At 36.1% G+C, this 12,500-nt stretch overlaps 11 protein-coding genes and 2 non-coding genes across 13 annotated transcripts in view; 7 read left to right on the forward strand and 6 right to left on the reverse strand. All coding sequences in view use genetic code 11, as the record gives it.

Moving 5' to 3' along the window:
- The window catches only part of trnV-UAC, a 656-nt gene extending 348 nt beyond the window's left edge, over positions 1-308 (reverse strand). Inside the window, exon 1 of the tRNA in view lies at positions 271-308. This is a non-coding gene — a tRNA (tRNA-Val). The remainder of the gene's footprint in view (positions 1-270) is intronic.
- A 194-nt stretch (positions 309-502) lies between these two features.
- On the forward strand, positions 503-575 carry trnM-CAU. Its single transcript has one exon. It is a non-coding gene; the product is annotated as a tRNA-Met (tRNA).
- Positions 576-782: 207 nt separating this feature from the next.
- Positions 783-1,184, reverse strand: atpE (ATP synthase CF1 epsilon subunit). Its single transcript has one exon. The coding sequence runs from the start codon at positions 1,182-1,184 to the stop codon at positions 783-785; it is 402 nt and encodes a 133-aa protein (YP_010543510.1).
- On the reverse strand, positions 1,181-2,677 carry atpB (ATP synthase CF1 beta subunit). The gene has a single exon. It carries the CDS (start codon positions 2,675-2,677, stop codon positions 1,181-1,183), a length of 1,497 nt encoding a protein of 498 aa, YP_010543511.1.
- A 772-nt stretch (positions 2,678-3,449) lies between these two features.
- On the forward strand, positions 3,450-4,925 carry rbcL (ribulose-1,5-bisphosphate carboxylase/oxygenase large subunit). Its single transcript has one exon. It carries the CDS (start codon positions 3,450-3,452, stop codon positions 4,923-4,925), a length of 1,476 nt encoding a protein of 491 aa, YP_010543512.1.
- A 621-nt stretch (positions 4,926-5,546) lies between these two features.
- Positions 5,547-7,079, forward strand: accD (acetyl-CoA carboxylase carboxyltransferase beta subunit). The gene has a single exon. The coding sequence runs from the start codon at positions 5,547-5,549 to the stop codon at positions 7,077-7,079; it is 1,533 nt and encodes a 510-aa protein (YP_010543513.1).
- A 621-nt stretch (positions 7,080-7,700) lies between these two features.
- Positions 7,701-7,811, forward strand: psaI (photosystem I subunit VIII). Its single transcript has one exon. It carries the CDS (start codon positions 7,701-7,703, stop codon positions 7,809-7,811), a length of 111 nt encoding a protein of 36 aa, YP_010543514.1.
- Positions 7,812-8,249: 438 nt separating this feature from the next.
- ycf4 (photosystem I assembly protein Ycf4) lies at positions 8,250-8,804 on the forward strand. Its single transcript has one exon. It carries the CDS (start codon positions 8,250-8,252, stop codon positions 8,802-8,804), a length of 555 nt encoding a protein of 184 aa, YP_010543515.1.
- A 339-nt stretch (positions 8,805-9,143) lies between these two features.
- Positions 9,144-9,833, forward strand: cemA (envelope membrane protein). The gene has a single exon. The coding sequence runs from the start codon at positions 9,144-9,146 to the stop codon at positions 9,831-9,833; it is 690 nt and encodes a 229-aa protein (YP_010543516.1).
- A 221-nt stretch (positions 9,834-10,054) lies between these two features.
- On the forward strand, positions 10,055-11,017 carry petA (cytochrome f). Its single transcript has one exon. The coding sequence runs from the start codon at positions 10,055-10,057 to the stop codon at positions 11,015-11,017; it is 963 nt and encodes a 320-aa protein (YP_010543517.1).
- Positions 11,018-12,039: 1,022 nt separating this feature from the next.
- Positions 12,040-12,162, reverse strand: psbJ (photosystem II protein J). Its single transcript has one exon. It carries the CDS (start codon positions 12,160-12,162, stop codon positions 12,040-12,042), a length of 123 nt encoding a protein of 40 aa, YP_010543518.1.
- Positions 12,163-12,295: 133 nt separating this feature from the next.
- Positions 12,296-12,500, reverse strand: part of psbL (photosystem II protein L) — a 222-nt gene continuing 17 nt past the window's right edge. Inside the window, exon 1 of the mRNA in view lies at positions 12,296-12,500. This exon is cut by the window's right edge and continues 17 nt beyond it. Within this exon, the coding sequence (YP_010543519.1) occupies positions 12,296-12,500 (205 nt within the window).
- Positions 12,436-12,500, reverse strand: part of psbF (photosystem II cytochrome b559 beta subunit) — a 120-nt gene continuing 55 nt past the window's right edge. Inside the window, exon 1 of the mRNA in view lies at positions 12,436-12,500. This exon is cut by the window's right edge and continues 55 nt beyond it. Within this exon, the coding sequence (YP_010543520.1) occupies positions 12,436-12,500 (65 nt within the window).

Genomic DNA, 12,500 nt, shown 5'->3' on the forward strand with positions numbered 1-12,500 from the left:
ACTTCATACACCTTAAAGTTCATAGGACGAAAAGAGATTTTTTGAGGACCTTAATACTCATTATGCCTAACATTGAATGTGCTGGTATTCACCTTATCAATATCTCAAATCAATGGTGGATTCTGTTTGGTACCTAAAGGGGCACCTAAATCGGACCCAACCATTTGTCAGGCTATTGTTCTCTCAAAGTTATGGAGTTAGACATTGATTTATCAATAAGATCCATTTTGTGGATTGTATGACGGACTCCCCTGAAAAACATTGGCGCGCGTGTAAACGAGGTGCTCTACCAACTGAGCTATAGCCCTTAGTGCTTGTGATACATATTTTATCATTATATAATTTGTTGTCAAGATGAAGATTCTATGATCCAACATCCTAAATGAGTGGTATTGCTTAGATTATTATTGCTTATTTAAATTTTTATTGCTTATAAAGAAGATGATATTTATAATTCATCGGTGGGATGGGTTCCTTTTGGTTCTCTTTGGGATGATAAATGACCTACTTAACTCAGTGGTTAGAGTATTGCTTTCATACGGCGGGAGTCATTGGTTCAAATCCAATAGTAGGTAGAACTTATTAGATACCATTGACTCCGGTATCTAATAAGTTTTTTGCCTCACCCTTTTCTATTTTTATAGATTTTGTATTTTTATTTAATTTTTGAATTTCGTTGTATCAAAATTGGATTCTGCTTGATTGGATTCACTCGACAGAATCCAATCAAATATAGGGTTTAGAAAAAGAACTTCTTTGAATTATTTGAAGGCACCAACTGGTTATGAAATCGCATTGACAGCCTCTACTCTTGTCCTAGCTCGTCGGAGAGCTAGATTTGCCTCAATTATTTGTCTCTTTCCTTCCGCTTTTCTCAAATTAGCTTCTGCTATTTCAAGAGTTTGCTGAGCTTCTTGTGAATCAATATCACTACCCTTTTCCGCATCATTTACTAAAACAGTGATCTCATTATTGCCTATTCTAGCAAAACCGCCCATGAGAGTCATCGTTAACCATTGGTCTTTAAGGCGTATTCTCAAAATCCCTATATCTACAGCTGTAGCAATAGGAGCATGATTTGGTAATACGCCAATTTGACCACTATTCGTAGATAAAATGATTTCTTTCACTTCTGAATCCCAAACAATTCGATTAGGGGTCAGTACACAAAGATTTAAGGTCATTTCTTCAAATTGCTCTCCATTTCTAAGTTGATAGCTTTCGCGGTAGCTTCATCGATATTACCTACCAAATAAAAGGCCTGTTCAGGAAGACCATCTAATTCTCCGGAAAGGATCAATTGAAACCCTCTAATGGTTTCTGCTAGACCAACATATTTCCCTGGAGAACCAGTAAATACTTCAGCTACAAAAAAGGGTTGTGATAAGAAACGCTCAATTTTTCGCGCTCTTGCTACGGTTAAACGATCCTCTTCAGATAATTCGTCCAACCCAAGGATAGCTATAATGTCCTGAAGCTCTTTATAACGTTGTAAAGTTTGTTTAACTCTTTGCGCAGTTTCATAATGTTCCTCACCAACGATCCGAGGTTGAAGCATGGTTGAAGTTGAATCTAAAGGATCTACTGCTGGATAAATACCTTTGGCAGCTAATCCTCTTGATAGTACGGTAGTAGCATCTAAATGTGCAAATGTCGTAGCAGGGGCAGGATCGGTCAAATCGTCTGCAGGTACATAAACAGCTTGAATAGACGTTATGGACCCCTCTTTGGTAGAGGTAATTCTTTCTTGTAAAGAGCCCATTTCGGTACTCAGGGTGGGTTGATAACCGACAGCGGAAGGCATTCTACCCAATAAGGCGGATACTTCGGATCCGGCTTGGACGAAACGGAAAATATTGTCGATAAATAGAAGTACGTCTTGTTCATTAACATCTCGGAAATATTCCGCCATCGTTAAGGCAGTCAAACCAACTCTCATACGAGCTCCCGGCGGTTCATTCATCTGGCCGTAAACTAGAGCCACTTTTGATTCTGCAATATTTTCTTCATTAATCACTCCAGATTCTTTCATTTCCATGTAAAGATCATTTCCTTCACGAGTACGTTCACCCACTCCGCCAAATACGGAGACGCCACCATGGGCTTTGGCAATATTGTTAATCAATTCCATAATGAGTACCGTTTTGCCAACCCCAGCTCCCCCAAATAGTCCGATTTTTCCCCCACGTCGATAAGGTGCTAAAAGATCTACTACTTTTATTCCTGTTTCAAAAATAGATAATTTTGTATCTAACTGTATAAAGGCAGGTGCAGATCGATGAATAGGAAATGTTGTACTAGTATCTACAGGACCTAAATTATCAACAGGCTCTCCAAGTACGTTGAAAATTCGCCCCAGAGTCGCTCCACCGACTGGAACACTTAGAGGAGCTCCCGTATCAATCACTTCCATTCCTCTCGTCAGACCATCTGTAGCACTCATAGCTACAGCTCTAACTCGATTATTTCCTAATAATTGCTGTACCTCACAAGTCACATTAATTGGTTGACCAGCAGTATCTCGGCCTTTAACTACTAGAGCGTTATAAATATTAGGCATCTTGCCCGGCGAAAAGGCTACATCTAGTACCGGACCTATGATTTGGACGATACGCCCCAGGTTTTTTTTTTCAAGCGTGGAAACCCCAGAACCAGAAGTAGTAGGATTAATTCTCATAATAATAATAAATTAAAAAAAAATATGTCGAAATTTGTGAAAATTATCGAATTCAAAATAAATGTCCGATAGCACGTCGATCAGTTAATTCAATAAGAAATGGGAGTTAACACTTAATTTCGTTGGTGCCATCCAATCGAATCCAATTCAATTGTTTACTTATTAAATTTAAATGAGTGAATTTGCAAGTTCAACCAAGCTTTTTTGAAAATTTCAAGTGGATGAATAAGAATCTTGAGAAAGTTTTTCATTTGTCTATCATTATAGACAATCCCATCTATATTATATAAAATATTCTATGGAGTTCGAATCAATTCGAACTCTATTTACATTACGATTCATTATTTCTATCTTATTGGCTCTTCTTTTTTTTTGATTTCAACATATTGATTTCCGCCTATAGCCAGCCTATTCTTTTCGTTTTTTTATAACCTTTCATTTCATAGATGTAGATGAATTGAATTACGCCTATTGTCACATCTAGGATTTACATATACAACATATACCACTGTCAAGAGAGAATTTATTATTAGTTAGGTTAGGTATTTCCATTCTAAAAAAGGTCAAAAAGAAAAATGGGGTTGCGCTATGTATATGAAAGAGTATACAATAATGATGTGTTTGGTAAATCAAATACCATGGTCTAATAATCAAACATTCTGATTAGTTGATAATATTTTGGGAGGTTTGTGAAAGATTCCTGTGAAAAGTTTCATTAACGCCTAATTCATTCGTGTCGAGTAGACCTTGTTGTTGTCAGAATTCTTAATTCATGAGTTGTAGGGAGGGATTTATGTCACCACAAACAGAGACTAAAGCAAGTGTTGGATTCAAAGCAGGTGTTAAAGAGTACAAATTGACTTATTATACTCCTGAATACGAAACCAAAGATACTGATATCTTGGCAGCATTCCGAGTAACTCCTCAACCTGGAGTTCCGCCTGAAGAAGCAGGGGCCGCGGTAGCTGCCGAATCTTCTACTGGTACATGGACAACTGTGTGGACCGATGGACTTACCAGCCTTGATCGTTACAAAGGGCGATGCTACCACATCGAGCCCGTTCCTGGGGAAACAGATCAATATATCTGTTATGTAGCTTACCCTTTAGACCTTTTTGAAGAAGGTTCTGTTACTAACATGTTTACTTCGATTGTAGGAAATGTATTTGGATTCAAAGCCCTGCGTGCTCTACGTCTGGAAGATCTGCGAATCCCTCCTGCTTATATTAAAACTTTCCAAGGACCGCCTCATGGGATCCAAGTTGAGAGAGATAAATTGAACAAGTATGGCCGTCCCCTGTTGGGATGTACTATTAAACCTAAATTGGGGTTATCTGCTAAAAACTATGGTAGAGCAGTTTATGAATGTCTTCGCGGTGGACTTGATTTTACCAAAGATGATGAGAACGTGAATTCCCAGCCATTTATGCGTTGGAGAGACCGTTTCTTATTTTGTGCCGAAGCACTTTATAAAGCACAGGCTGAAACAGGTGAAATCAAAGGGCATTACTTGAATGCTACTGCGGGTACATGCGAAGAAATGATGAAAAGAGCTGTATTTGCTAGAGAATTGGGAGTTCCTATCGTAATGCATGACTACTTAACAGGAGGATTCACTGCAAATACTAGCTTGGCTCATTATTGCCGAGATAATGGCCTACTTCTTCACATTCACCGTGCAATGCATGCAGTTATTGATAGACAGAAGAATCATGGTATACACTTCCGTGTACTAGCTAAAGCGTTACGTATGTCCGGTGGGGATCATATTCACTCTGGTACTGTAGTAGGTAAACTTGAAGGAGAAAGAGACATCACTTTGGGCTTTGTTGATTTACTGCGTGATGATTTTATTGAAAAAGATCGAAGTCGCGGTATTTATTTCACTCAAGATTGGGTCTCTCTACCAGGTGTTATTCCCGTGGCTTCAGGGGGTATTCACGTTTGGCATATGCCTGCTCTGACCGAGATCTTTGGGGATGATTCCGTACTACAGTTTGGTGGAGGAACTTTAGGACACCCTTGGGGTAATGCGCCAGGTGCCGTAGCTAATCGAGTAGCTCTAGAAGCATGTGTACAAGCTCGTAATGAAGGACGTGATCTTGCTGCTGAGGGTAATGCAATTATCCGTGAGGCTAGCAAATGGAGTCCTGAACTAGCTGCCGCTTGTGAGGTATGGAAAGAGATCAAATTTGAGTTTGAAGCGATGGATACTTTGGATGAGGAAAAGAAGGAAGATGACAAGTAATTACTCTCCGTTCTCTTAATTGAATTGCAATTAAACTCGGCCCAATCTTTTATTAAAAGGATTGAGCCGAATACAAAATGTATTTTGTATAAATACATATATCTCTAGATATAGAAGATTTGAAATATAAATTTAAGACTCAAATGTTTCTATTGTTGTCTTGGATCCACAATTAAACCTATGGAGCCTTAGGATTGGTATATTCTTTATATATCTTGTAGTTTCCCTGAATCAAGCGAAGTATCACAAATCTTTCGACCCATCCTGTATATTGTCTTTTTCGTTCTGTGTTGGAATAGAACCTTAATTTACTACTTGTTAGTAGTTAGTTATTAGATGAGATTTTACGAAAAAATTATTTCTAAGCGAGAACTAATATTTATTTTTTTTGTTTGATATGAAGACATAGGACAAACCACTTTTTATCATTATATTTAATTTAGAATGAAAAGGGATTCCATCATATTCATTTATAGTGAAGTCTTACGTCTTACCCCTGGATTCCCACAAAACAAAAGAGAATCCTTTTCCACACTTCCTATTAGTAGTGATTTAATTTCTATGTTTAGTCTGATAAGAAATAAGATATTCAAACAAAAAAAATAAAGAATTGTGGATCGAATGACTATTCATCTATTGTATTTTTATGCAAATAGGGGGCAAGAAAACTCTATGGAAAGATGGTGGTTTAATTCGATGGTGTTTAAGAAGGAGTTAGAACGCAGGTATGGGATAAAGAAATCAACGGACAATCTTGGTCCTATTGAAAATACTAGTGAAGGTGAAGATCCGAATCTAAAAGGTAGGGCTAAAAACATTCACAGTTGGAGGGGTCGTGACAATTCTAGTTACAGTAATGTCGATCGTTTATTTGGCGCCAAAGGCATTCGGAATTTTATCTCTGATGATACTTTTTTAGTTAGGGATAGTAATGGAGACAGTTATTCTATCTATTTTAATATTGAAAATCATATTTTTGAGATTGACAACGACCGTTCTTTTCTGAGTGAATTAGAAAGTTCTTTTTCTAGTTATCGCAATTCTAGTTATATGAATAATGGATCTACGAGTGAAGATTGCTTAGATAATCGTTACATGTATGATACTAAATCTAGTTGGAATAATCACATTACTAGTTGCATTGATGGTTATCTCCAGTCTCAAATCTGGAGTGGTACGCCCATTGTAAGTGATGGTAGTGACAGTTACATCTCTAGGTGCCTTTTTGATAAACGTAGAACTAGTACTGAAACCGGGAGGTCCAGTATACAAACCCGCGCGAAGAGTAGTGATTTAACTCTAAGAGAAAGGCCTAATGATCTCGATGCAACTCAAAAATACAGGCATTTGTGGGTTCAATGCGAAAATTGTTATGGATTAAATTATAAGAAATTTTTGAAATCAAACGTGAATATTTGTGAACAATGTGGATATCATTTGAAAATGAGTAGTTCAGAAAGAATCGAAGTTTCGATTGACCCCGGTACTTGGGATCCTATGGATGAAGACATGGTCTCTCTGGATCCCATTGGATTTCATTCGGAAGAAGAGCCTTATAAAGATCGTATTGATTCTTATCAAAGAAAGACAGGATTAACTGAGGCTGTTCAAACAGGCGTAGGTCAACTAAATGGTATTCCCGTAGCTATTGGAGTTATGGATTTTCAGTTTATGGGGGGTAGTATGGGATCCGTAGTCGGGGAGAAAATCACCCGTTTGATTGAGTACGCTACCAATAAATTTATACCTCTTATTATAGTGTGCGCTTCGGGGGGGGCGCGCATGCAAGAAGGAAGTTTGAGCTTGATGCAAATGGCTAAAATATCGTCTGCCTTATATGATTATCAATTAAATAAAAAGTTATTATATGTATCAATCCTTACATCTCCTACTACTGGTGGGGTAACGGCTAGTTTTGGTATGTTGGGAGATATCATTATTGCCGAACCTAATTCCTACATAGCATTTGCGGGTAAAAGAGTAATTGAACAAACATTGAATAAAACAGTACCCGAAGGTTCACAAGCGGCTGAATATTTATTCCAGAAGGGCTTATTCGACCTAATCGTACCACGCAATCTTTTAAAAAGTGTTCTGAGTGAGTTATTTAAGCTCCACGCCTTCTTTCCTTTGAATTCCAATTCAATCAAGTAGCGCGCACCAAGTTCAATTATTTTATTTGTAGCAAACAAGTAGTTAGCTTCTCAGAATCAAAGGAAATAAGAATGGAGCTTTCTTTGGTGACCTAAGATCTAATTGTAGAAAGAATCGAAAGTTGCGGATAACTCTTTTTTTACCTAGCTTCCCGATTACTAATTAAGAAGTCTCTATCAACAAGATAAAAGATAGATATATAGTTTTGTATCTTTCTCCATCCCCCCAAAAACCCATTTTCACTAAAAATTTCGGTTGTGTCGCATTCTAACAAATCTTTCGATAATTGGTAAGAAACTATTTCTTTATTAAATTAGAAGACAAGAACAAAACACAAAAAAATGAAGAAAAATAATAAAGTTGATTATCATACGTATCTTTCATGTAGATAGATGAATAAGTCCATTTATTTAGTTATACATTCCTTGGACTTATTCTATATACTCATCACTTAGATATATAGATACTTATTATTCTAATAATAATTTTCAAATGGAATTAATTAATAATAACTACGAATTCATAATAATTACAATCCTTAATTATAAATTATAATTAGTATAAATATGATATTAAAAAAAATAATAACAGGTACAAATAGTAAGCCGAGGTACCCATTTTATGATAACTTTTAATTTTCCCTCTATTTTTGTGCCTTTAGTAGGACTAGTATTTCCGGCAATTGCAATGGCTTCTTTATTTCTTCATGTTCAAAAAAATAAGATTGTTTAGATCTGGGGGGCCCAAACCTCATCCGTTTTTTTGAAATTTAGACTTGTAGCATAAGACAGATATTTATCTCGGGAAAGTATAACATATGATTTCCACCGAACATAAAGGAAAAAGCTCTTATGCCTGCAGAAAATGATCTATGGGTAAATTAATTCTAACTAGTTTCAAATAGATCAGGATCGCTGGATGCCTAATATAGAAAGTTGGTGGATCTATATGTATATCAATATGTATATTGGGATGGGATGATATGAAGGGTATGTTATTATTTTAGATCTAACCAATTTGATGAATTACTCCTAAAGGTTGCCATCAAACTAGTGCTAGTTCACATCAAACTAGCGCTAGGTGATGAGAGTTCCTTCGGAAACAAAAAAAGTCAAGTCAAAATCATTGGGGGTATTCTCTCAATTCCAATAAAATGCAATCGGATCAAGTATGAGTTGGCGATCAGAACATATATGGATAGAACTTATAACGGGGTCTCGAAAACTAAGTAATTTTTGCTGGGCCCTTATCGTTTTTTTAGGTTCATTAGGATTCTTATTGGTTGGAACTTCCAGTTATCTTGGTAGAAATTTGATATCTTTTGTTCCGTCTCAGCAAATTCTTTTTTTTCCACAAGGGATCGTGATGTCTTTCTACGGGATCGCGGGTCTCTTTATTAGTTCCTATTTGTGGTGCACAATTTCCTGGAATGTAGGTAGTGGTTATGATCGATTCGATAGAAAGGAAGGAATAGTGTGTATTTTTCGTTGGGGATTTCCTGGAAAAAATCGTCGCATATTCCTCCGATTCCTTATAAAAGATATTCAATCCGTTAGAATAGAAGTTAAGGAGGGTATTTATGCTCGTCGTGTCCTTTATATGGACATCAGAGGTCGGGGGGCTATTCCGTTGACCCGTACTGATGAGAATTTGACTCCACGAGAAATTGAACAAAAAGCCGCGGAATTGGCCTATTTCTTGCGCGTACCAATTGAAGTCTTTTGAGAAAAGGAACTGGGCTGAAAAACGAATGCTTTCCTATCAAAATATCAATAATATTCATTCCTTAAAGTACTTCTTTCGGTGATTCATCAAAAGGAGACACTTGTTTAGAATTTGATGAATTGAGATATCTGGAAACAATATTTTTGATTATTTATTTCTTCATTCGAATTTTAAGTAGAGTCTTAGTCTATTTCTGTATTCTTTCTAGATTCAAACAAAATCAAAAATCAAATAAATTCATAGGTTTGATACCTTATCTCGAACTCATGTTTGAAAGAAATATTCAATCACATAAAGTCGACAAATGAAGTGGGTTAATTAAAAATTCACAGGTGAAAAATGGCAAAAACGAAAGCATTCACTCCTCTTTTGTATCTTGCATCTATAGTATTTTTACCCCGGTGGATTTCTCTCTCATTTACTAAAAGTATGGAATCTTGGATTACTAATTGGTTGAATACTGGTCAATCCGAAATTTTTTTGAATGATATTCAAGAAAAAAGTATTCTACAAAAGTTCATAGAATTAGAGGAAATCTTCTTTTTGGACGAAATGGTCAAGGAATACTCGGAGACACATCTACAAAAGCTTCCTATAGGAATCCACAAAGAAACGATCCAATTAATCAAGATACACAATGCGGATCGTATCCATACGATTTTGCACTTCTCGACAAATATAATCTGTTTTGTTATTCTAAGCGGTTCTTCTATTTTAGGTAATGAAGAACTTGTTATTCTTAACTCTTGGGCTCAGGAATTCCTATATAACTTAAGTGATACAGTAAAAGCTTTTTCGATTCTTTTATTAACTGATTTATGTATCGGATTTCATTCACCACACGGTTGGGAACTAATGATTGGTTCTGTCTACAAAGATTTTGGATTTGTTCATAATGATCAAATTATATCTGGTCTTGTTTCCACTTTTCCGGTTATTCTCGATACTATTTTTAAATATTGGATTTTCCGGTATTTAAATCGTGTATCTCCGTCACTTGTAGTTATTTATCATTCAATGAATGATTGATAAATGTAAATGATCCATCGACATTAATCTAATCCAATCAGAATGTTTCTTACTTTGTCTTTGTAGTTCTACATAAGGATTAAAAACTTTCTATCCAGGGGATTTTCATCCTATCGTATGCCAGTAAAATGATTCCAGTAAATAGCAGAATCGTGGATAGGGAACTATACTAGCGACCTACCCCAATTTATTGTAGAAATTTTCGGATCAATGATTAGACCATGCAAACTAGAAATACTTTTTCTTGGATAAAGGAACAGATTACTCGATGTGTTTCCGTATCGCTCATGATATATATCATAACTCGGACATCCATTTCAAGTGCATATCCTGTTTTTGCGCAGCAGGGTTATGAAAATCCACGAGAAGCGACTGGGCGTATTGTATGTGCTAATTGTCATTTAGCTAATAAGCCCGTGGATATTGAAGTTCCACAAGCGGTACTTCCTGATACTGTATTTGAAGCAGTTGTTCGAATTCCTTACGATAAGCAAGTGAAACAAGTTCTTGCTAATGGTAAGAAAGGGGGTTTGAATGTGGGGGCTGTTCTTATTTTACCAGAGGGTTTTGAATTAGCTCCTTCCGATCGTATTTCTCCTGAGATGAAAGAAAAGATAGGCAATTTGTCTTTTCAGAGCTATCGCCCTAATAAAAAAAATATTCTTGTGATAGGGCCTGTCCCTGGTCAGAAATATAGTGAAATCACCTTTCCTGTTCTTTCCCCCGACCCCGCTACTAAGAAAGACGTTCATTTCTTAAAATATCCTATATACGTAGGGGGAAATAGGGGAAGGGGTCAGATTTATCCCGACGGAAGCAAGAGTAACAATACAGTTTATAATGCTACAGGAGCGGGCATATTAAGTAAAATCATACGAAAAGAAAAGGGGGGATATGAAATAACCATAACAGATCCATCGGATGGACGTCAAGTGGTTGATATTATCCCTCCAGGACCAGAACTTCTTGTTTCTGAGGGTGAATCCATTAAATTCGATCAACCATTAACGAGTAATCCTAATGTGGGTGGATTTGGTCAGGGAGATGCAGAAATAGTACTTCAAGATCCATTACGTGTCCAAGGTCTTTTATTCTTCTTGGCATCTGTTATTTTAGCACAAATATTTTTGGTTCTTAAAAAGAAACAGTTCGAGAAGGTTCAATTAGCCGAAATGAATTTCTAAACTCATCGATTTATCCTCATCAGGTTCGTAAAAAGAACCACATTTTTGTTGTCAATTATGTATGATCAAAAAAAATCAATTCTGAAAAACCGTTTATTTAATTCCTCTTTTTCTACGAACTTCGGGGAATCCCTTGTACCGCATTCCTAGTCAGAATAGGTAGCTTTTTGTTTGAAGAAGACTTTTTTATTTGACTTTATGACTTTACCACCCCTTTCTTTGTTTTTTTAGCCAAATTGAATTGTTACAACTATGTTACTATTTCCAGATTTCAATGTCATAAAATGTATCCATTTGATTCTATTTGAAACAGAATCAAATTGGGATAGATATTAGCATAAGTAAACGGGTAATAAAAAGAATTATAAATGCGGGGAACAAAAAATTCTAGGGTGCATTATGTGTCTTCCTAGTCTTCGACACAAGAAAGGGGTGTAGCAAATTCCTTTTCTTGTGTCGAAAGAGTAATGATTTGTGATCCTGTTCGCCAAAAATTCCTAGTCTTAGTTTCGGTTTTACAGATGTATCAGAACTTTTTTTCGATTTATTACGTACAATAAAATAGTGGACAAACATAAAATAAAACTTATTCAATGAATTTATCAAAAATTTCAATTTTTCTGAGATAGTAAAAAAAAGTAAGAGTATAGAAAGTATTTGTACGATATCGAATCTACAGAAATATTAGTATATATAGTATATATAATCCAGGAAATTGAGCGATTCCCCCTTTGTTTTTGTTCTAACTTAGAAAGTACCCATGGATACTATCAAGATCAAGGAAGAGGTGTTCTGAATCAATCAATGAAGTTCATTTTTCAAAAGCATCATCAGAAAAAATAGAATGGAGTTTTTTGAAACAGCAGAAAAAGAAATCCACTTTATCATTTAGACGAAAAAAAGACTCTGATTCTTAAGAACTCAACGGGCCCTTTCCCCTCGAATCAGACAAACAAAGAAGGGAATCCCGTTGAGTTCCTACACTTTCATGTCTACAACTGAATTCATCCGATTACTAATTACTATAAGGATGAACCTAATCCGGAATATGAACCATAAAAGAAAATACCTAGTAAACCGATCACAAGAATACCAGCTACGGTACCTATTATCCAAAGAGGAATCCTTCCAGTAGTATCGGCCATTTACTCCACTTCCCTCCAATTTCATCAAGTGGTCATGCTAGAGACATAAACAGTCATGGATAATTATAAGATGAGATCCTTCCGAATGGGCTAAGAGAATGCCTAGAATTCTTATTTATTTTCTTTCGTTTTCCTAATTGAAGAAATAATTGGAAAATAAAACAGCAAGTACAAAAATGAGTAATAACCCCCAGTAGAGACTGGTACGATTCAATTCAACATTTTGTTCGTTCGGGTTTGATTGTGTCATAGCTCTATAATTCGGGATTTGGTTTATCGTTGGATGAACTGCATTGCTGATATTGACCCCAAAAAAAAGACGGTAGGTACAGCTAGAC

This window comes from Erythranthe guttata, chloroplast, assembly GCF_056151865.1.
Source record: "Erythranthe guttata chloroplast, complete genome".
NCBI classification, from domain to species: Eukaryota; Viridiplantae; Streptophyta; class Magnoliopsida; order Lamiales; family Phrymaceae; genus Erythranthe; species Erythranthe guttata.